Raw genomic sequence first — 25,371 nt, forward strand, 5'->3', positions numbered from 1 at the left:
AGACTAAAATCAATACCCACAAAAGGTATTTTGTATAAAAATATCACTAGCAAGTTGCATTTAAATATTTAATTAATACAATTATAACAAACTTCGTTTCTTAAAGTACTCCACGGTTAAAATTACAAATGTCACTAGTTTACTTTGCTTTTCTTTTTAAAACAAGATACCTGCAGGCAACAGATGTGCAATTAAAGCTGTAGTTCATGTCCAAACAATTCCCTCTGAACACACAAAAAGATAATCCACTAAAAAGTCCTGTTATACTTCTTATATTTGAATACTACTTTGGATTTACCTCAATTAAGTACTTTTATTTACAATCTAAAGTATCAAGCAAAATTTGAGATGAAATGTCTCTACAGAGTTTCAACTCTCAAGTTTAGTAAAGAATGAAAATTGGTTCAAGTATGAGATATCTACATTACCAACTAAAATTACAATTTGGGGGTATTGATCTGAGTAAATTTAAATGCTATGCCAAAAAACTTAAGCAGTTTTTGGAGTTTCCTATTGATACAGGAGTTCATTTCATGGTTCTTTGAAAATATTGAAATGAAATTTTAAATAGCCATAACTTAGGAAATCAGTCATACCTTGACTTTTATTTAGCTCTCAAACTGTTTTTCAAGACACTAAGAAATTTTGTCTTACTAGCAGAGTCAAGTTTACAACAAGGAAGTGACAGTGCAGATTCTGGGTTTTGACATACATACTCTACATTGTGCAAGTAAGAGTACTAAGGTTTAGAACTGCAACACATGCTAAATAAAATGGTACTTTTTTATTTTTTTTAAGTAAGACTGCTGCTATATACTTGCACTGTCCCAAAACTCCCAAAAAAAGCCATTCTTCCAAAGTTGTTTTTCCTATCTTCCCACTCAAAATAATTTTTCCCAACCTAGAACTCTTATAAAATGTATTTTTAAAATTATCTTAGTACATCTTTATTATCTTTAAATTCATGGATAAAACTCTCTGAAACTGAAAATATTTCATTTGACCTCTCTACTCCAGACTAACTTAATTATGTTTTTCTATTAAATTTAGAGTGAATTTTAAATATTTCTCCTATATTCAAAATTAGCCACTTAATTTCTAACTACCTAGTTTATAAAAACATTTCCACATACATGACCTCATTTTATATAGCATAAATTCAGAGCAATTATTAGTCTTACATGTTTAATTAATAATTGCTTGATATCTTCATTTTTACTGAATGTTAAAACTACGTTTTAAGTTACATATTGGGACACCTGGGTGGTTCTGTTGGTTAAACAATCAACTCTTGATTTCAGCTCACGTCATGATTTTCACACTGGGCATGGAGCCTGCTTCAGATTCCCTCTCTCTCTCTCTTTGCCCCTCCCTACCCCCTGGTCTCCCTCTCTCTCAAAAAAAATAAAAGTTCTTTCTTTCTCCCGCACATGTATGTCACACTAGCTCTCTCTCTCTCTCAAAGACTAAAAAATAAAAGTCAAATATTCAGCACCTACCACAAAAACAACAATGCAAAATTTAAAAACTATTATAAAATTATATGAATAGAAAATAAGTGACCAGGGGAATCTGGGTGGCTCAGTCAGTTGAGTGTACAACTCTTGGTTTTTGGCTCAGGTCATGATCTCAAGTTTGTAAGATCAAGCCCCATGTCAGATTCCACACTCAGTGGGGAGTCTGCTTGAGATTCTCTCCCTCTGCCCCTTTCTCTGCACATGTGCACTCTCGCTAAATAAATAAATAATTTAAAAAAGAAAAAAGAACTGACCAAAGCAACATAAAATTAGGTAATAGAATTTGAAAATTCATAAAATATATATCTCATGGCAAAAATATCCAAATTTCATCAATGTTCCATTTTCTATTTTTATTTTTTTTTAAACAGACTTTTTTTTTTTTTTAAGATTTTATTTATTTGTCAGAGAGAGAATACACACAAGCAGGCAGAGTGGCAGGCAGAGGCAGCAAGAGAAGAAGGCTCCCTGCTGAGCAAGGAGCCCGATGTGGGACTCGATCCCAGGACGCTGGGATCATGACCTGAGCCGAAGGCAGCCGCTTAACCAGCTGAGCCACCCAGGCGTCCCCCGTGTTCCATTTTGTAAAATCTTGGTTTATAAGTTCCTATAACCGTTCTTTAATAGTTAAGTATTCATCAGGGTAGATACAAAAACATTTAATCCTTTTGTTAAATATTATAGGGTTTATGCTAAAAATTTAATTTTGGCCAAATATAAAGTAACTATCAATCATCCCCAGATTAAGCAGTCCTCAAAGAGTCTCTCATTTATATACTTTGGACACAGTAAGAGCTGGATATATATCCAGCTACACACACACACACACTTTGTAGAAAAAGACTTTTTTTGTACCAAGATAAATGGAAAGATAAATTCCTAGCTTTAAAAATTCAGAATATCAAAAAAATAGAGAATATCATCTATGCTACTGAATTTCTAATGTGTGGAATTATAACATTTTAACATTCTGATACATTTTTGACATCTGTGATTCATGCTCCTTTTGCACAAATTATATTCAACTCGATAAGATCTCAACTTACATTTAAGTCTATTGAAAAATTATCTGGATAGGGAATGCTTAACCTATAGGGCTCTTCTTATACCACATCACCTGCCCCACCCAAGTAGGAAACCAACATAATCTCCATGGAATTAGCAACAACTAAAACTGCAGGGGAAAAAATTATCATCACAGAAGTATACATATACTTCTAGAAATGCTCTTACTACGCTCTGCATCCACTTATACAAGCACTTTCAGAGCCGTAACACTCACAAATTTACAGCCCTTTACCCATTTCTAGAAAGCTTCCACACTCACTATTCTGGTGAATAGCCCAGTTTTAACTACTTTGACTTCTTATAAAGTAATATTTGAGTGCTGTTAACAATAATCTTCTCAAAAACTCTCCCCTGCCTTGTTCCTCACAAATCCAGTCTTTCCTGGTCTTCCTACTTCTCTGGCTGTTCTTCCAACTCTGTTTCCTTTTTCTTCACCAGCTGTTCAAACGTTGATCATCCCCAGGGTTCTTTTCTAGACTCTACTGTTGTAGAAATGTACATACCTCCCTGGGAGTATATTTCCTACAGCCTTGACTACTTCAGTTGATGACTCCCAATCTGTCTCCCTCCATGCAGATTTTTTTTTTTGCATTCCAGTCTGTTTCCAACTGTTGTTTCTACTAAATCACTCTACCAGGTCTCCTTGACTCTAGGTACAGTTCCAATGTCTTCCACGTTATCACTGAGACTGGTCCTCTAAAACAAAAGATCTAACCATGGTGATTCTTTTAAAAATTATTTGGAACTCCTCAACACCAGTTCTAAAGTAAAAAGCAGTACGACATTAAAATCCTTCATGATTTGGGGCACCTGGGTGGCTCAGTTAAGCATCTGACTCTTGGTTTTGGCTCAGGTCATGATCTCGGGTTGTTTATTTAAGGTGACAGGCGAATGTTTAATCACTTCAGGAAAATTTCCATCCAAAAATGATTTGGTGGTAAAAGGTCTACTCTTTCAACTCATCAGAAAATCCCATTTTCTAAATTGACTTATTCCCCCAGGGTATCAGGAAAAAATGGCATAATTTCAATTGGTATAATCCTTAATCTATCACAATATATTTGAGTTGTAAATTTGATTTAGGTTGATATATACTTCAAATTCCCCAAAATCAACTAAACACTTATGTTTGCTAAATATAGTTAGCATTTTATTCTATACTGGAGTACATGTATTAAAAACCACGTACAGAGGCACCTGGGTTAAGCATCTGACTCTTGGTTTCAGCTCAAGTCATGATCTCCCAGTCTTGAGATTTAGGGCTCCACACTCAGGGTGGAGTCAGCTTGAGAGTCTCTCTCTCTCCCTCTGCCCCTCCCCACTCTGTCTCTTTCTCAAAACAAAACAAAACACAACAAAAAAAAAAAACAAACAAAAAAACCCTACAGTGATAGGAATAGGAATTTTAACATTAAGTTGATACTACAGAGAGGCACCTGGGTGGTTCAGTCAGTTAAACTTCTGCTTCGGCTCAGGTCATGATCCCGAGTATTGTAATCAAGCCCCAGTGTCCAGCTCCCTGCTCAGCTGAGGAGTCTGCTTCTCCCTTTGCCCCTCCCCTGATCACATTTTTTTTCCCTCTCTCTCAAATAAATAAATAAAATCTCCAAAAAAAACTGATACTACAGAGTCTCAATCTTTGTGATTTTCCTAAACATCGGTACTATTTTTATTTTAAAGAATCTAGAACTATGTAACAGCAATTCAAATGAGTTATACACTCATATTACAAGTAAACTTCACAATAACATTATATAGGCAATTTATAAACATCATTAACCAAAAGTCACACAGGATCTTTTGTATATGGTTTCTTTTTTCTTTCTTTCTTTTTTTAAGTAGGGGCTTTTGCTGTTATCAGCAGGCTGAAAAGGAAAATAAATGCCAATGACAAAAACTGTCACCTTATTCCACATAATACTGAAGTATATGATTAAGTTAATGTATTTCTGCTTCTCAATACTACATCAAAATAGCAAAGTCATGCAGCCAACATGATCTTCATAGACATTAACAATTTATAGATTTTTAAAAATATGAATAATTTATAAGTATTAAATCATAATCTCTGGGGGACTAGGCCAAGCATCAGTGTCTTTTAAAAGCTCCAGATGATTCTAATATGTAGCTGAGGTTGTGTATTTAATATATTTTCTTTCACTGTCCCTAAAAAAAATTAAGTAACAACTTTTTTCTTTCAATTTAATTCTACACCAGATTTTAAGGGAATAGCTTTAAACATTTCCTTAAAATGTTATAGATTTATACTCTTAATCTCTATTTCAACTTCTGGGGATTTTGATTTAAACAGTAATTTTTGTCATGCTTATAAAATGTATCTTAATAAGTGAAGCTTTAAAAGAAAAAAAGGGAGACTTTGGCCATTTAAACACTAACTTTTCCTATATTTTGCTTTAAATTAAATAATGTCAGATAGCTCAAAGTCACAGTACAAAAGTACTTTTTTAAATTACAAAACTGTTTAAATATAAGGTCTTATTATTAACAAAAAGCTTTATCATTATGAGAAAAGATCTGCCGGGCAGCTGATAGTTTCAGTTGGAAGAGCATGGGACTGTTGATCTCAGGGTCAAGAGTTCAAGCCCCACGTTGAATACAGAGATTACTATGCAAATAAATAATTTAAAAGAAAGAAAGAAAAAAGTTCTGCTATAGATGTACGACATCCAAAAAAGGCAGAAGATAGAAAAGAATTGAAGTAACATTGGAAAAGGAGGAACTCTGAAAAGATTTTAGAAATTTAACTGAAAAAGTCCTCTTTGAACATAACCCCTTATTGATGGTATAGTATTCCCCTAATTTCTCTATTTCAAGAGATACAAGACCAAGTCTCCTGAAAATGGAAACATTCTATAGCCAACAAATAAATAAATATGAGTCTCAAAAGGACATAAACCTGAATCTACCTAAAAGAGCTATGCTGAATACACTTTCTTTTTAAATTAGTAAGTTAATGTTTAGAATAGGAGGTATAATTTCAAGGTTCAGGAAGCACGAAAAAGGTCTTTCTGTATCCTTATCTCATAGTGACCCAGTTTCTACTCTACCCACTCCCAGATAACCAGGTTACAAACACCTTATATAACCTTCCTGATTTCTTCATGTATAAGTAACAAATACAAATTATTTTCCCTCTTTTGCATAAAAGGTAGATTATTGTATATATTGTGCTATACCTTGTTTTGTTAACTGACAATATATCTCACCTTTTTTATAGACTTTTCAATGAAGCAGAATCTCAAAAATAAGTTCTTTTACTTTATAACGCATCTTAAAATCCCCTTATGATCATCCCAAAAAATGTACCTGCAATAGGAAATCTCTGGAATTTAAAAAATCTTAACGGACACGTTTATTATAAAGTGTTTACTGAAGCATGGAATGCCCACAAAGAAGTGAACTAATCAAAGGTGTATAGCTTTGTGAATCACCACTGAGTGAACACACCAGTAAAAATACCACCCGTGTCAAGATACAAAACATTAGTAACACATCATCTATCTGATTTTTTAATATTTTAAGATCTATTAGTATCTAGAACATATGTTAGAAAAAATTAATAATACTGACTGCCTAAACTTCCATTTGGGATATATTTTAGGGGATTATGTTCTTACATTCATTTTCAGTTTGTTTGACCTGTTATTTTTCTTTTAAAATTTTAATGAAGTATCTTATATACAAAAATAAACAGGGGGGGCACCTGGGGTGGCTCAGTCGTTAAGCGTCTGCCTTCGGCTCAGGTCATGTTCCCAGCATCCTGGGATCGAGCCCCAGGTGCCCTACATCGGGCTCCCTGCTCCACAGGAAGCCTGCTTCTTCCTCCCACTTTCCCTGCTTGTATTCCCTCTCTCACTGTCTCTCTCTGTCAAATAAATAAAATCTTTAAAAGAAATAAACAGAAACGTAGAAATAAGAACTAAAGAGTATTAAAATAAGCTTCTATACCTAGCAGCCAGTCTAAGAAGACCCCTACCCCATCACAAGGGCAAGTAGTATGGCTTAATGGTTAAGAGTACAGACTTTGGAGCCAGACTGCCTCAGTTTGATTACAGGATTTACCTCTTACTAGCAGAGTGATCTAGAGTAGTTAAGATTTTCTTCACTCATTTATAAGCTCCTTTATTCATAAACGAGAATAATAACAGTGCCTGCTTCATAGGAGGTATTCACTTAATTATGAGAATTAAATAAATATACATTTGTAAAGTATTCAAAACACTTTCCAGCATATATTATGTAAAATTCAGCTATTTTTGTATTCATTCTCTGCTTCCCTCTCAGAGAAATACTTTATTATTCTATTACTATGCATGAAGTAACACACATATATGAATAAGTATCATGATTTCTAAGTTTTATATTAACTGGCATCATAACTGAAGTACTCCTTTGCAACTTGCTTTTTTCATTCAACATTTGGGAGATTCATCTGCATTGATATTCACAGCTGTTGTTTATTCATGTTCATCTCTGTACTGTATTCTATGATACAAATTAACAGAAGTATTTATTTACATATTCCTGTTGAGGGACGTTTAGATTACTTGCAGTTTTTTGGCATTATGGAAAGTAGTACTAAAAACTGCTTGAACATATCTCCTGATGCAGATATAAAAGTGTTTTTCTAGAGTATACACTTAGGTGAAGAACTTCTATGTCCTTAGGTATACACAGTTTAGCATATTAACAATGTCAACTTGTTTATCAAAATGGTTATATTAGAGCATTACATGCTTTCATTAAAAAAGAGAGGTCTTGGGGTACCCAGCTGGCTTAGTTGATGGAACATGTGATCTCTGATCTTGAGGTTGTGGATTCAAGCCCCATGTTTGGTGCAAAGAGTACTTAAATAAATAAATAAAATCTTAAAAAAAAAAAAAGGAGGAGGAGAAGAGAGGTCTTAAATCAATAATCTAAGCTTCCAATTTAAGGAAGTGGAAAACAGATGAGGAGGATGTCTGGATGGCTCAGTCAATTAAGTGTCTGCCTTTGGCTCAGGTCATGATCCCAAGAGCCCTGGGATTGAGCCCTGCTCAGCAGGGGAGTCTGTTTCTCCATCTCCTCCCCGCCCCCCCCTTCCTTTCTCTTATTCATTCTCTCTCTCAAATAAATAAAATCTTTAAAAAAGGGAAGGAAGGAAGGAAGGAAGGAAGGAAGGAAGGAAGGAAGGAAGAAAGGAAGGAAGGAGAAAGAAAGAAAGAAAACAGAAGAGGAAATTAAGCCCAAAATTATGTGCAGAAAGAAGCACATAATAGGGGTGCCTGGATGCCTCAGTTGGTTAAGTATCTGCCTTCAGGTCATATGTCAGGGTCCCAGAATCAAGCCCTACACCAGGCTCTGTGCTCAACCGGGAGTGTGTTTAGGGATTCCCTCTCCCCCTCTCCCTCTGCCCTTCCCCCTTCTCATGTTTTCTCTCTCTCTCTCTCAAATAAAAAATCTTTTTTAAAAATCTATTTAAAAAAATAAGGTAATGTTATGAATAATTTTATGCCAATAAACTCAAAAACTTAGATGAAACAAGCAAATTACTTGAAAGATACAAACTAGTAAAGTTAACTCTAGAAGAAATAAGTACCTTGAAAAGTCCTGTAGCTATCAAAGAAACTGAACTGATAGTTTAAAACTTTCCACACAAAAATTAATAAAATGCAAACAGACCTAAGTGGCTTCATTAGTGAAATCTACCAAGTATTTAAAACTTAATCCTTCATAAAACACATGTGCAAAAATCCTTGGCAAAATATAAACAAATCAAATCTAGCAGTACATTAAAAAAAATACTGTGTAGGGGCACCTGGGTGGCTTAGTGGGTTAAGCCTCTGCCTTCAGCTCAGGTCATGGTCTCAGGGTCCTGGGATTGAGCCCTGCATCAGGCTCTCTGCTCAGCAGGGAGCCTGCTTCCCCCTCTCTCTTGGCCTGCTGCTCTGCCTACTTGTGATCTCTCTGTCAAATAAATAAATAAAATCTTAAAAAAAAAATACAGTATAATCAAGTGGAGTTTTTCCCAGGAATGTAAAGTTGGTTTAATATTCAAAAATCAATCACTGTAATTCATTAAAAAAAAAAAAAGCATGTGAGTTCCTATTGCTCTACTGTATCATCTACACTTGATATTAACCAACTTTTTAATGTTTATTTTTTTCAGTTATCTCCACACACAGCGTGGAGCTCCAACTCAAGACTGTGAGATCAAGAGTCTCTTGCCCTACAGACTGCGCCAGCCAGGCACTCAATATTATTCAACGTTTTTTTTTTTTTTTTTTTTTTTTTTAAGAGAGAGAGATTGAGAGAGAGCAAGCCAGCCCACGTGAGGAGGGGGTGTGCAGGGGCAAAGGGAGAGAGAGAATCTTAAGCAGGCCCTATGCCCAGCACACAGAGCCTGACTCGGGGCTCTGTCTCACAACCCTGAGATCATGACCTGAGCCAAAATTGAGAGTCAGATACTTTACTGACTGAGCCACCCAGGTGCCTCTATTCAATTTTTTAAATGAGCATAAATGCTATCTGAAAGTGCAAGTTTACAGTTTCCCAGTTATGTTGAACATCTGGTATTAGTTTACTGGCCATTCTTCCTTCTTCTGTGAAATTCTTTTTTGCATCTTTTAGCCAATTTTTCCCCTTGGGTTGTATTTTTTATTAATTTGAACAAATCCTTTCTATATTCTGGACACTAATCCTTTGCAAGTCGTATGTTTTACAAATATCTTCCTCTAGTTGTTTTTCTTCTTAATGAAAAAAGTTTTTTTTCATTAATGAAAAAAGTAATTTTAACATATTTGAATTTACTAATCTTTTACTCCAATATGCACTTTTTGTGAATTCTTTATGTCCTTCCTTACCCCAAGGTCATAAAGAGATTCCATACTCTAAGAAGCTTAAAAAAAAAAAAAAAAGACAAATTTCTTAAGTTACTACTTCTGTAATTCCTTTGGAGAAAAGCATTGTGTTGTCAGTTAGTTTAACTACCTCCTAAATATTAGGCTTTATATAGTTCTATGCTTCATATACTTTATATAGAAACAGGCCTATAACAAAATGCTCATTTCAGAAAACAATTCTCAAAATTTATAATTTACTAGCATACCTAAGCCTCCATACTGTTACAATGATAAGGCAGTAATAATAAAAATTAGTAAAAGTAGGAAGGAATATTTACTAATTTCTATAACACAAACACTTAATATTTGAAAGTGCTTTTTAATCACTTTTTCACACATGAACAGTTTACCTATTCTTATATCAGCTTTCAAAATAGTTGCAGCTAAAACAAGGATAAAATTTTGATACAATTCTCAAATCAGGTCACTGGTGAGGGAAGTGGGAGGAAAGAATTATTAAAACCAAGTACAGTCCCAATAAACTTGTCTGATGCTTATCTGAAAACTGCCTCCACACAACTGGCAATTATGAACCCAAAACTCAGACTATGGTATCAATTTAAAATGCAAGGGGCGCCTGGGTGGCTCAGTAGGTTAAACATCTGACTCTTGTTTTGGCTCAGGTCATGATCTCAGGATTGTGAGATGGAGCCCCATACTGGGCTCCAAGCTCAGCACAGAGTCTGCTTGAGATTCTTTCCATCTCCCTTTCCCTCTGCTCCTTTCCCCACTCACACCCTCTCCCAAATTAATTAATTAATTAATTAATTAATTAACTCTTTAAAACTAGTAGCTCCACATAAGTTTTATGCTTTAAAACACATTTCTACTGAAATTCTGATATAGGGTCTATGATTTAACACCTGCCTCTGACTTAGATATTCATACGCCTTATTTTTTCTTTTTAACTTCCTTCACTGTTCATTCAAAATATTAAATCTATACTTCTGGCAATATCAGAAATGGTATTTAAATGAATTTATTCCAGAATTTAAAGTGACTGACAAAAGAAATATGCCTTAAAATGATGCCACAGCACAATCTTCTCATGTGCTAAGAGAGAAACAATCTGGAAAATAAAACCCATACCTTGGAACCTTTAAATCTTGCCTACTCACTACATCCATGAATCCAATTTTCACTACTTTCTAATCACCCTATTATGAAGTCAGCATATTAAAGCACATGAGCATTTTATAATCCACTGTAAAACATATCAGTTTAGTTATTAGGATTATATGGATGGATTAAGGAAAAGTATGGCTTTTTCCAAAGTTACAAATCCAAGATTCTTAGCCCCCAGGTTTATGCTTCAATTTTTTTGTCCTATTGCCCCACCAACCTTTGTACCTCCACAGCCTTCCTGAAATAGAACCTCAGGTTCACCTCTATCATTTCATTTAAACTATCTGGTCAATCCAGTAGTAAGGCTCCTTAACATTCAACTCTCTTGGGACACCTGGGGGCTCATGTCTCCTGGGATCGAGTACCTCATCAGGCTCCTTGCTCAACTGAGAGCTTGCTTCTCCCTCTCTCCCTCTGCCTGCTGCTCCTCCTGCTTATGTGCTCTTTTGCTCTCTCTCTCTCTCTCTCTCTCTCCCTGCTGTAGATCCGCAGTCTGGTTAAGTCTACTCCGCCCACTATCAGCCTTAAGTTCAACTTTTAAGTGAACACATTTTTCTAATCAACACAACATGATTCGTTCTAATAATATTTTACTACCCTCTATGTGCCTACATACCCAAAAGAGTCACTGGTGACACCCCCCATGTTTATTACACCATTATTTATATTTATAGCCAAGATACAGAAGCAACCCAAGTGTCCACTGACAGATGAATGGATAAAAAAGATGTAGTGCATATATGCGTGTGTGTGTGCATGTGTGTATATACATATGCACATCACACAGGGATATTACTCAGCCATTAAAAAAAAGAATGAGTTTTTGCCATCTGTGACAACATGGATAGGTCTAGAGGGTATTATGCTAAGTGAAATAAGCCAGATAGAGAAAGACAAATACTCTATGATTCCACTTACTTGTGGAATCTAAAAAACAAATGAATAAACATACAAAAAGCAGAAACAGACCCATAAATACAGAGAATAAACTGATGCTGCCAGAGAGGAGGAATGTGGAGGGACGGACAAAATGTTGAAGAGGAGTGGTAGATACATACAGCCTTCCAGTTACGGAATCAAGAAGTCATGTGGCTAAAAGACATAGCAAAGGGAACATAGTCAACAGTACTATAATAGTACTGCATGGTGACAGATGGTAGCTACACTTGTGGTGAGTATAACATGATGCATAAAGCGGTACAATTACTATGTTGTACACCGGAAACTAATGTAACACTGTGTGTCAACTATACTCCAATTAAAAAATAAAAGATTCACTCCTAAATAAAATTATTATCTTAAACTCCCCGGGTTTAGATTGGGGCTTTTCAAATGTATCTTTCCATAATTTCCCAACTCCCACATTAAGTCCTTGGCACTACAGCTTCTCAGTAGTATCAAAATTGTGCCTGTTAACAAACATTTCAATATTAGGAACACACTCTCCATCTACTAGTTTTTAGAACAAACATCTAACAAATAAGATACACTAAGCAAGTAGTGACAAATATTAAGATACATGGTACTTCAAAAGTGGCTCTGCTAATCTCACCCACATTTGAACAGTTGTTCTGCACTCTTCTACTTCCTACACCCTAATCTGCTTTCACTAAGCTATTACTCCATCTAACATTCTTTTTTTTAGAAAAGCTTTTTTAAGATATAATTGACATGCCATACAATTCACTGATTTAAAGTGTACATTTCAGACTGGTGCAACCATCACAATCAATTTTATAACATTTTCATCACCTCAAAAAGAAACCATACCTATTTACCAGTCACTCCTTATATTAGTCAAGGTTCTTCAGAGAAGCAGGACCAATAGGATATGTGTATATATACAAAGAGAGATTTATTTTAAGGAATTGGTTCACATGACTGTGTAGACTGTCAGGTCTGAAATCTGCAGGGCAGAACAGCAGGTTAGAGACACAGTTTAGAGGTACTCTTGCAGTCTTGAGTATGATGGTTCTATAACGATAGAATTCCTTCAGCGGAACCTCAGTTTTTCCTCTTAAGGGCTTCAACTAACAGAATGAGGCCCACCCACATTCTGAAGGGTAATCTGCCTTTTCAATGTCTACTGATTTAAATGTTAATCACGTTTTACTTTATTTTATTTATTTATTGTAAGAGAGAGAGAGGTAGAGATAGAGCACAAGCGGGGGTGTGGGGGGTGTGCAGAGGGAGAGGGAGAAGCAGACTCCCCACTAAGCAGGGAGCCAGCCCAGGGGCTTGATCCAAGGATCCTGAGATCATGACCTGAGATGAAGGCAGCTGCTTAACTCACTGAGGCACTCAAGCACTCCAATGTTAATCGCATTTAAAAATTCCTTCAAAGCAACATCTAAACTGGCATTTGACCAAAAACTGGCTACTATAGCCTAGCCAAATTGTCATATAAAATTAACCATCACACTCCCTGTTACTCCCAAACCCTGGAAACCACTAATCTACTTATTCTCTATGGATTTGCTTATCCTACACATTTCATACAAACAGAATTATACAACATGTGGCTTCTTTCACTTAGCATAGTGCTGCCAAGGTTCATCCATGCTGTAGTATATATAAGTACTTAATTCCTTTTTATTGCTGAAAAATATTCCATTATAAGGTAAACCACAATTTATTCATTCATTAGTTGATGGTAAATTTGGGTTCTTTCCACTTTTTTTTTTTATTATTATAAATAATGCTACCATGAACATTAAAACATCTAGGTTTTTGTATGGACATATGCTTTCATTTCTCTTGGGTATATATCTAGAATTGCTAGGTTATATAATAACTCTGTAACATTCCTTTTCACCAAGCAAACTGAAACAATTCAGAACTACAAATTCTGTCTTTCTACAAGCATAACTGCCATAGCTATACTGGTAACATATAAGCATGATCTTATTTTCTATCCCTGGATTTTTGAAATGTAAGGAACTTTATAACTAGTATCTAATAGCATTAAATTCAGTTAGTATTTCAATAAACAATTGAAAAAACAAAATGGTCATTTTTTTTCTACATTAGATTTACATATGGGGGGGGTCATACATACATATATATACATTCTATTTAAAACAGAACCTCCAAACATACTAAACTCAGAAATTATCAGATGAAAGAAAAACCCTTTTTTCATATTTTATAGTATCTGAATAGTGATCCTCCGATATCTTTTCATGTAAAGAGCTGTTTTTATTCTACTTGTAAAATGTTAAGTGACTAATAAATACAGTTTCAGGAACTAATCTTCAATTAAAACTCTAAAATATCTTAGAGTTAATAGATAATAAATAAATTTTTTCTATTTTTTTTCTTTTTTTTTTTTTTAAGATTTTATTCCTTTATTTGACAGACAGAGATCACAAGTAGGCAGAGAGACAGGCAGAGAGAGGGAGGAAGCAGGCTCCCTGCTGAGCAGAGAGCCTGATGCCGGGCTCGATCCCAGAACCCTGCGATCATGACCTGAGCCTCCGAAGGCAGAGGCTTAATCCACTGAGCCACCCAGGCGCCCCACAAGGTTTCTATTTCAATGCATTTTTTCTTCTGATACACTTTTCAGTAACAGGTTAGTGATTAGATTAATAATGACTAAGAATGCTTAGGTAGCAAAAAAAGAGTGGTCAAAAGTGTGCATTCTGCAATTAGATGACTGGAATTTGAATCCTGACTCCACCACCATCTTTGTTATGCTGAAATTCCTTCACCTCTCTGAACTCAGTCTTCTTACCTGTAAACAGGACAATAACTATCTACTTCAAATGATGATTAAATGAGATAATTTTAGAGCAGTCTGAATACTGGTCAGAACTCAAATATTGACATATTTCAGAGAAGCTTACCACAATTCACTTGGTATCATCAGCTAAAAAGTTCATTTTAAATTATGATCCAATCACTTACCAAAAAAAGTAACAACAAAACACTATGTTTCTTGATCTATACACCCAAGTAAGGAAACAGAAAAATTTTTGAAAATTACTTACCAAATTAATAACAACAGTTACTTCTGGAATAGGGGAAGAGAAAGAGAGGTAACTATGTTCAGGAGAACATACATATTCTCTATATAATTCCTTATTGCTTGAATTTTTGAGAATGTATTCCTACTATTTGTGTAAATAAAAAATAACAGCTTAAAGGTCCATATTGGAAATTCATTTCTGCTTGGCTCACATCTAGAACAAGTCAGTAGTTATAAATGCAGATAAAACTATAAACCTGTAAGTACTGACATATCCTTAACACAAATAAATAAGGAAACATTTCTTACATCTTTAAATTCAAATCTAACCCAAACTGTATTTGACAAAGGATACAGTATTAATCACCAAAAACATCCACGTTTTCAAGTGCCTACAAAAACTTTTTAAACTTTTCAAATTACACCTATCTGCTATTCTCTTTATTTTTTTAAAACAGATTTTATTTATGCATCCATTTGAGAGAGAAAGAGAGAGGGAGCACATAGGATGAGGAGCAGAGGAGAGGGACACGAGGACTCCACATCAAGCTTAGAATCCAATGCAGGACTCGAGGCTCAATCTCACCACCTGGAGATCATGACCTGAGCGGAAACCAAGAGCCTGAGGCTTAACCAAAGGAGCCACCGAGGCGCCTCACAGGTATTCTCTTTGAAGGATAAAAAATTTACATGGGAGGCTAGTTTTTCCAAGGCTGTTTCATTCATTTGCATAAACACCCAAATCTGAATCAGTTGCCTGAACGCAAGCCTAAGGAAAAATATATTTATTGCTGGAAGTATTAGAAGTATGTTTTTAAAAATGCTAGTTGACTCAGAGAAATAATTAACTCAGGTTCTTACAGAATTTGGAAGTCTGTCATATGATAAGCATTTTAGTTATGCACCCAGAAAATAATAGCTTAGATTATCTTTCAAGAGAGCAAAAGACAGATTTTCATTACAGTAACTGTTCAGTCCATACTAAGATAGTTTAGAATAAAAGTCTAACAGTGGCTTTCATTTCAAGGGGGAAAAAATCTAGATTTTGGTCCCAACTCCCACTGTTACTAATAGATGACCCTGTACAAATAACCTCTAAACATCCAACTCCTTTTGGATAAAAGGCATCCAGCCTTTAGCTGCTTTATGTACCTCCTAAGAGTGTTATACAGATCAAGTGAAATAAGAAAGTACTCTGACTGTAAAACCCTTAAAAGTATTATTTTGCATGAGAATGGATATATATATATGTAATGGCTCAAAATTAATGTCACCAAACACAAGATTTTCTACGGTCCCAAAATGCTTAGCAAACTGTCATGCACACTGCAAATTCTCAGTAAGTAATGATTTTTACAAAGACTACCTATTGGTAATTGAGTCCATGATCTCAAATTAAGGACTAACTCAAATGACCTTCTGCCCTTTGACCCTAATCAGGGTTGTAGAAGTACAGACAGCTCTATTGTTCACATTTCACTCATTCAAACATTTATGTAGTGCCTATCCTTTTGTTCTCAAGAGCTCACATCTGGCAGGGCAAGCACATTTGCATTATAGTTATTTTGTTGTCTGTGTCCCATAATGAAATTATATACAAAGTTCTATGGGAGTATAAAGGAAGAAGCTATTAATTCTTTAGTTAGTGGGAGTTAAGGAAGGCTTCACATTGAAACTGGGCCTCAAGGGATGAAGGGGAAAGGTCATTGTGGAAGACAAAACAGCAAAAAAGGCACTTGTTCTAGGAACAGAGAGCACTGTCACACAGTTACTGCATAGTTTGGGGCAAAGGAAAAAAAAAAAGAGTAATAGAAGATGGAGCTGGAAAAAAGGGAAATAAGAGACAGATTTTGAAGGGGTTTGTACATCGTGTTAAAAATTAATGGGGAAATAACCAAGATTTCTGGGCAAACAGGTAAACTGTTCATTTACTCATAGTGGCAACGAGAGAATTTTTCACAGAAGACTCCTTAGAATATTTCCATAGCTAACAAATGCCATCATTTTTCTTGATTCAAGTAAGTGACATACATAAAGAACCAATCTCACAGTCTTTTCACTTAAAAGTCTAAATGACAGACACTCTCCTTCCTATTTACTGCAGAGAATAGATATTAAGCTCTAACATAAATACCACTTGAGAAAACCAAATAGAAGCCTAAGAAGGCAAAGAGTAAATTCAACCTAAGGAGAAAAGTCAAATATCTAAGCGGGAAAAAAAAGGTTTTAAGTATATACACCACCTACATTTTTTAACTTGAATAGGTAAAATATTTCATTAATCTTCCACTATTGTGAAAAATATGAAATAAATCTGTGCTTTGGATATACAATCTGGCTTTCTGAACATGTTTATATCAATGTGCCTCAAACATAACATTTTTCAATTATATTACTTTGTCACAAAAACCAACACCTCTTAATGACATTTTTACTTCTATCAACAACAACAAAAAATTGGTAAAACAATACACAAATAAATAAAATCAATGATCTGCTATTCTCCCAAAAGCTGAGGCCAGGATCTTTGTTGTCTTGTTTAGATATGGAGAAGAAGAAAAAAGAAACTATCTTGACTGACAAATTCTGAAGATTCTTCCTTTGCAATGACTTCCTTGCAATGTGACATATCATTCCTGCTTTGATGCCTTTAGTTCAGGAACTCTTCCCACCAAAACTCCTTCCCCTGACTAACTCTATTTACATCTGCCTTATTTTAAAAGTCCTAAGATCTAGCTTAAATTGTATCCTATCCATGAATCATCTCTAAAATCTCCAGTACTTACAGAACCTCTCTTTTTGCTGAAGTCCTAATTAGCAAGTTAATATACTTGTAATTTTTACCTTCTAGCATTTAATCATTTTTATTTCTACTGTGAATATGGTCAATGGTCTGACAAAACCATATCAGATCTAAACTGTTACAAAGCCTTGCTATAGCAGAGTAGTTAAGAGCTTCGGTTCTAGACTCTAGAGTCAAAAGTCAGAATACCGACATTCAAATCCCAACTCTACCATTTATTAGCTATGTGAACTTGGGCAAGTTAATCTAATCTTTCTGTGCCTTAATTTCCTTATGGGTTAATGTGGGCAAAATAAGCAGTTATCTTAAATAGTTATTTAAGGATTAATTAACATGTAAAGCATTTAGAACTGAGTATGGTACATAGTTAGCATACAAGTATTAATTAAGCTGTTCCCATTTGTCCTTGCTCCAGGCCTCCCTACATATTGTTGTCATATCACTTTTAATTGGTGGTTCTGTTATGTCAGTGCCCTGCAGAGAACTTTCCCTGGCCTTCCACAGTACATGGGTCGATGCCCTTAGTTTGTTAATCAAGGCACTCCACACTATCTCCTCAGCTTTAGCTACTCAGAAACAGACAAATAAGGCAGACACCCTCTCTTCCATGATCTGACAACTACTTATAAAAGAGAAACAAACATAAAAATGTCACACAGAATGGATGTTCACACATAGCTACTCTCCAAAAAACTTTTCCAATCCAACAAAATCAATTTCATCAGTGACTAGATGTGAAACTCATTCAAAATTACCTGCTTTTGTCTGTTTTATTCTACTTTCATCCACCCAAAACACACAAAAACCATGCCAAAATGACAGCTTTTCTTAAGATGTACCTATCCACCCCTGTTGTAAAGTCTAATTCAAACACCATCACCCTTGCCGTTTAAACTTACTTAATACTATCTTATCTTAATCACTTGTTTTTATAAATATATATATATATATATATATATATATTTTTTTTTTTTTTTTTTTTTTTTTAAGAGAGTGAGAGAGAGCATGAGCTGGGGGAGAAGCAGGTGGAGAGAGAGAAGCAGACTCCCCACTGAGCAGGGAGCCCGCAACAGGGCTCTAACCTCAGGACCCTAGTATCACAGAAGGCAGACACTTAACAGACAGGCACCCTTCTCAATCAACTGTTACTAAGGTGTACAGTCACCCTCTGTATCCAAAATATAAGCTTCTACAAAGAATAACAATTTCTAACCAGTTCTTGTTTTCTTCCCTCTCACCACTGTGCCCTCCACTAAAACAGATCATGATAGAACAGGTGCTCAAAAATATGCATTGAATTGAAGTAAGAAAAAGTGAAACTGGAAGTAGAATACTACTATCACTTATTACTAAGTAAACTACAGTAAGAGTGCAAATAGACTACTGTATCAACCATTAGACTATCTATCACCTGTCCACAGAGACTCAAATCAAGTGGGACCATCCAAATCAGAAGGAGGCAGTCCACTCACTACCCCTTCTATGAAACTACCATATGGGTAGATTTGCTTGTTCAGTGGTAACTTGGTCAAAAGAAGGATTAATAACCATTCTATTATATGCCATCTAATTTGAAGAGCTTGACTTCCAAGAGAAGTGAAGGATGATACACAGGGTCAGCACCCAAGCGGAGCAGTAACAGACTGCTAAAATCCTGAGTAGATGATTTGGGAAAGTTTATTAAATTCCACTTTATGGCAAACCTGTCACCCTCCAACCTGCAGGTTTTTAGTACCCATAAGGCATTCCACAAACTTAGCATTAAAAAAGTGTCACCTAGACTCCATGTGCCTATGTTTTGCAGATTTTCTACAATGAATATGTATTACTTGGATAATCAGAAAGTTTCAAGTGTTTATTACCTCTTCCAGCTTTTAATGGGTCACCTATAATGGCCAGTGCAGAATGAAAAAAATCACAAGGTAAAAGTCAACCAAAGGTTATATATCACTCTAATTATCCACCTCCCAGAGAAAGTGCCAATTTGAACAAAGTTCTCAGTTTTGTATGTTCAATTTAAAAGATTACTTCTACATATGCCATCACATGAAAAAAAAAAAAAAAAAACAATTCTCATTACCTTCCTAGGATTCCATAGCATACAGAAATTGCAAAGAGCTGCCTAGATGGTTTGATTTCCCCCCCACCTCAAACACCCTCCGCACTAAGGACTAGGCCCTTAATAAGGGCCACAAACAGGGTGCTAAGTAATGATCATATCAATCCACAAAACAATAGTAGGTGGCACTATTATTCCCAGAAGAGAAAACTAAGGCTTAGAGATGAGATGTTTGAAAAATAAAAACCTGCCTGAGGTGATGCTTATAGAAGGAGGGGATTATGGTATTGTATAAAGGAATTTGCTGGGAATATATATTAGGCTCAGTGACTTAATTGTTATGAGATAATTATAGCAGAAATCCTCAAACTGGAAATTTCACACATAGAAACAGTAAGTGATATTTGGTCAAACTGTGGGTTTTCTTTGGAATTGTGTACCTCAGGGTATCTGGCACATAATAGGTGCTCAATAAAACCCTGTCTGTTCAAACCTAAGTTTTTAAACAATTTTATTCCTAAAATAATTTGATCACATGGCAAAATCTGACAGGTTATTTGTTTTAACTAAATTAGGCTGTGCAGTAATCAATAATTATATCTATATCTAAAGTAATGGCCTCATACCCTGTTCTTAGCTAAAGCAGGAAAAAAGTGAAAATGGTGGAAATAAGCTGTGTCTCTTTTAAAGATAAGTTTTTCTAATTACAAATTCCACTCAATTTTAACATGTCTGCTCAATTTACACAATACTCACTATGGATCTAGACTTAGCCATCTCAAAATAATCTACTGTGGGGGTTTTAGTATAGCCATGAAAAGCACTGCTCATGTAATCACTATTTTTTAAATAACTAAAAAAAACTGAGTCTCTTTTGAGTAGCGTACCAAAGTAAAGCAGGTGCCTTTGTGGATTATTATGTACTTTAAGCAAACCTGTTATTTGATTAAGTTGGACCTTAGCTTAGACAAAAAGGTCAAAGCTGGTTGAATTAAGGCACTGGCAGTTAACTGATGTTTGATTTTGATAGCTGGAAAGATGAGTTCCATGAATATTCACTTTAAATGATTATGGGTAATCTATGAAGTCTTTCAGACACCCAAACTTCAGTTTCTACAGAGAAAGAAAAAGGGTCCGTTCCATAGGTAAATGAACATCTGGTGTTATACAGAAAAATTAACATCTTTTTCAGTTCACATCCTACACACAGAGTAAGACATAGGTATTATGCAAGCACAATCTCTTCCTCCTTTCTTTGAAAAATGATTTATATAATAATTCCTTAATTCTGTAGCAACAGAGTATTGCTTTCTCTTTTTTTTTGAAGCTCAAGTTTCTTTCATTTCAAAATACTACCATTGGAAACTTAAATTCTTCTTTTAAAAAAGATTTCATCATTTAACTCGGGAAGAGGAAGCAAAAAGTCAGGAGGTGAAGCCCAAGGTATTTCTATTAGTCTTACATAACTTAATCTAAGTCGGAACCGATTCAGTATCTCAAAAGCACAAAAATGAGTTCTTCAGTATATTCTTCACACAGATTAAGTATTAAAAATTGAAAGGGTCTTATTTGACTTTTTCTTGTATTCTTAAAATATAAGCACCCACAAGTATAGTAAATTAGGGTGCCAACATAAAAATGCAAAAAGGATCACACTTAAAGAGCATTAAATTCATCCTATCACATCTATAGAGGTAATGCAATATTTGATAGAACTGGATATAATTTCAGAAAGTAAATTAATTTCATAACACTGATTTTTAAATATCACCTTTACAAGTATGCATTAAGTATTTTTAGTAAGTTCTTGCAAGGAACACCAAAAATGATTTTCAAAAGCAATACATGTATGTTCACCCAACTTGCAAACAAAACTCTCAAAATGTAAAGCTACAGTTGTTCATGATTAATGAAACTGGCTTTGAAAATTGCAAATTACTCCTTATCAAATATTTCAAAAATGTTAATTTACACAAACAACCGTCCTTACTAGAAAGACCATGATCTGAACTCAGCTAAAAGCTGTGCTAACTCCATTTCACCCCTGAGACACCTGAGCCCCAGTGTAATACTGGCCACAGATTCCCCGCATTGCTTTGGGAACTGCCGCTTGCTTATTCAAACACTGAACGGCAAATTCACCTTTCTAAAAAGATTGAAGCAAAAAGCCAAGTTTCACTATCTAGTTTTCTGAAATGAATGAGAGTTTGGGATTTCACTGGGAATGACCACATTATCAAGATGCCATCGCCCTCCCGAGGCATTTAATTACAATACCTTCTCTGTTTTCCATTCAACCACCTCAACTAAACTTCCAGTAAAACCAAATACCCAAAAAGTTGGTTCCATGGCCTTGCTCAAAGTCTCCTCTGGGTGCAAAAGCTGGGATCCTGCATACATTATGCAAAAAGGGCAAAGGGAAATGAAAAGTAAAGATTGTTAGATAATGTGGTGACATTACCTTGCCCGTCTTGTGATCAAACCAGACGAGAGCATGATTCCTTGACAGCACTTTGCAATCAAAGGTAGCATTATTCTGCGCTGGTCGACAGCGGGCCACGGAGCGGCCGATTTTAATGGGTTCGTCCAGGTAGACATGGCGCTCCTGAAATGGGTGCGAGTTCGGGCGGCAAGTGAAGATGGCCAAGGCTGACGGCATCGAGGACAGACTGGGGGTGTCTCTCCTACCAAAGGACAAAGAGGAGTTCCACCGGATCCGGACTGCCCTTCACAAGCCTATGCCCCTATCCCCCCCAAAATTTTAAATTAAAACAAACTGCGCATTGTCCAAGCATAACCAGTGAACATCAACAACTCTTCACTTGAGTGGGAAGACAAGCCAGCGCAATCCCCATCACCTCCTTTAAAACCCAGCAGCGCCCTGATCGCAAAAAGTCCCCAACTGGCAGCTTTCAGTCCATCTTCTTCCCTGGGAAGAAAAGCCTCAAACATCGGACAGCTTCGGCTAAGAAAACTCCTGGAAGACAGTTTGGGGGCTGGAGGTATCCAAGCAGATGAGTCACACACCAATTCTTGTGTTTTGTTTGGGATCGCGGCCGCTTTCCCCCCTCGGTGGCGGAAATGTTGCAGCACTGCAGCATGAAGGAAGGGTCGGTTCGGTGCGGCCAGGAAGGTCCTTTCGGGCCGAAGGAAGGTGTCGCCGAGCACCTCTGGGCACCCACCGCCCGTCTTTGAGGGCCTCGGGAGTGGAAGGGCAGAGTCGTGGGGGTCTAGACCGCCAGCGGGACAGTCTGCATTGCTCTTGCTGCGCGGAGGCCGCCCGGGAGGTGGCACGGGGTCCCTGGCACGAGCCGAGACGGCGGTGGCTGGGGTCCTTGGCGCGAGGAGTAGGGGGACAGGCAGAGGCGCGGGCAGCGGCCGAGGCGGGACTCCCGGGCACCTGGCGGGCGTCCCCGCGCCCAGGGCGGAGATCCGGCTCGGCAGGCCGGTGCGGACAGAGCGAGGCGCAACCCCGCGGAGGCTCAGGGGTCTCGGCCCGCAGGAAGTTGGTCCCTGAACGCCTCAGCTCCTGGCTGCTGCTCAGCACACCGGCCGCCTTCTTTCAGGGTCGCCCCCGCGAGGGTCGCATCTCAGGGACGACAGCCGCAGCTCCCAGCGGACGAGGAGGTGGGGGAGGGAGGCTGGCCCGGAGATTAGGGGAGAGGCCTGGAGGCCCCGGGCTGGGTCCGCCGCAGCCTCCACCACTCGCGGCTGGTGGGACACGCTCAGGCTGTGCCCGACAAGGCAGGAAACTTTCCGACCTGGTGGGGAAAACATCAAAACAAACGGCCGTCAGGCGCCGGTGCCCGCCCGCCTCAGCCCGCACCCCTTCAACCCGCCCCCCGCTAGTCCCCGCGACTGGCCACGACCTCGGCCGACCTCTCCGCGGACGAGCTGCGGGGATTTAGAACCCGGACGCCACAACCGGTTCAGCCTCCCTCGTTGCTGCCGCCGCCTCGGCTTACCTTGCCAGCGCCGGCCGCCATAGTGACTCTGACTGAAACCTACCCGGTGCACCGCCACGGGAACGCGCACCCTTCAAGGGCCCTCCTACCCCCTCTCCCGCGCCGTAGTCCGGGGTCGTCACGTGTTCGACGCCGTGGAGGCCATGATGGTCAAGGGCAAAAAAGAGGGCAAGCTAATTTTTAAGGAGTTCCAGACGCCATGTTAGTTAAGGGCTTGAAGCTTCAAACCGTGGGACAACCTTTACGACCATTTTGGTTAAGGGCAAGAGAAAATTTGACCTGTTGAAGGTTTTCCAAACAAAACGTGCCAACTTCCTACGTTACGGTCTTGGTAAGAAGACACCAACTTTTACTAAATTTTATTTACTTTACTTCTCACTGAAAATACCAATGAACGAAGAGAACAGACCCATCCGAAGGAGAGGTTCATTTGCAGTCATCTTAGCTGTGGGCAGCACAGTCCCCTAACTGCCGCCTTAGGTGTGACCAACCAGATTCCCACAAGTCTTGGGATTTGTGCATCAAAATTGAGACCTATCCTCCCCGTGCTAAAGTCTTCCGTGAATCCTGCCCAGGGTAAAACCCTCAGTCCCTGCATTCCATTTCGAATGACCCTTCCCAAGGGACCTATCACATCCTCCCCAGGACTCCAGTGCAGATTCTACCCCGGAAAGAATGTGAGTTCAGAAAGTTTAAAATCAAGTTGCTTCCAGAGAGAGGGCAAACAATTTTCAGTATTAAAAAAATGGGCGTATTGTCCCCAGGAGTCATTGGTCTATAGAAGGAAAGAATACAAAATCTAAACGAAATTTTCAAGAAACATAGTGGGAAGGAGTTTTATTCATTTAGAACCAATGATGGTTTCATTCTTCAAATTCCTTTCAGAACAGGCTCTACTACTGCGTGACCTTGGGCTTTTCTAATTTTCTAAATCCTTTCAAGTCTCCTTTTCTCATCTATAACTTGGAGATAATACATAACTCACTTTTATTGTGGGAATTCATTTCAGTACTTACATATAGGGTTTTCACCCTATCCTACCTGTCCTAAATTCTGTGCTGGACCCTGGGGACACATACGTGAACAAAACCTCCATCCCTGGGTGCCTAGGTAGCTCAATGGGTTAAGCCTTGGGCTCAGGTCATGGTCTCAGGGTCTTGGGATCCAGCCCCACATCATGCGCTCTGCTCAGCAGGGAGCCTGCTTCCCCCTCATCCCCCGCCCCCACCTCTCTGCCTACTTGTGATCTGTCAAATAAATAAATAAATAATCTGGGGGGGGGGTAGGCAATTCAATAGTTAAACAAAAACAAACCAAAAAACCCTCCATCCCTGCCCTCTGAAAGCAATACCTCGATATTGTGGGATGTGGTAACAAACATAGACAGAGGGCTAAGATGGAAGCAAGCACTGAGTACTGAAGATGACAGGGACGGCCTTCTGCAGGAGGTAACTAACTGAACTGAAGGAATGAAAGTAGGAAAACCACAACAAATGAGGTATTTGCTGAATGACTTCTTAAATTTCCAGGAAGAAAGAATAGCAAAAAAGGACCAAACTATTTCAAACAGTGGACCAATGTGCCTGGCACATAATAGTGACAATAAATTATTTGATGCATGAATGAAAATTACATACTGTTACTCATTACTACAGGATAAAGTAGAACTGGCACAGAGTGAGTGTGGACCGAAGAATATGCGTTAGATTATAAAGACCTTGTATATTTGTGTACTTTCCTAGGACTCTTCACTAACTCAGCAAATATGTATTTAACTACTACTGTGTTCCAGATACTTTATTCCTGAAAAAAAAAAAAAAGATATGTTGAAAAGTTTTAATATAAGAAGATGAAAAGTTTCCATTTACTTTTAGGCTTATGTGGAATAAAGTAACACAGGTCCCTCCACAAATCCTTAATGAGTTCTGTGAATGAATTCATAAGTTATTTGTGCATACTTTCATT

The 25,371-nt window shown here is 37.4% G+C and overlaps 1 protein-coding gene and 1 long non-coding RNA gene across 48 annotated transcripts in view; one reads left to right on the top strand and one right to left on the bottom strand.

Annotated features, from left to right (window-relative positions):
- Positions 1–23,515, bottom strand: part of SLMAP (sarcolemma associated protein) — a 140,714-nt gene extending 117,199 nt beyond the window's left edge. For all 47 annotated transcript variants that reach the window (XM_082738810.1, XM_082738801.1, XM_082738804.1 and 44 more), the window contains exons 1-2: positions 23,407–23,515; positions 21,903–23,202 (exon numbers count right to left, since the gene is read on the bottom strand). In XM_082738810.1, coding sequence (XP_082594936.1) covers positions 21,903–22,100 — 198 coding nt within the window. In that variant the 5' untranslated portion in view covers positions 22,101–23,202; positions 23,407–23,515. The remainder of the gene's footprint in view (positions 1–21,902; positions 23,203–23,406) is intronic.
- Positions 23,516–23,776: 261 nt separating this feature from the next.
- LOC309869168 overlaps positions 23,777–25,371 on the top strand; it is a 35,808-nt gene continuing 34,213 nt past the window's right edge. Inside the window, exon 1 of the long non-coding RNA XR_014314024.1 lies at positions 23,777–24,083. This is a non-coding gene — a long non-coding RNA (uncharacterized lncRNA). The remainder of the gene's footprint in view (positions 24,084–25,371) is intronic.

This window comes from Mustela nivalis (assembly GCF_964662115.1).
Source record: "Mustela nivalis genome assembly, chromosome: 1".
Lineage (NCBI taxonomy): Eukaryota > Metazoa > Chordata > Mammalia > Carnivora > Mustelidae > Mustela > Mustela nivalis.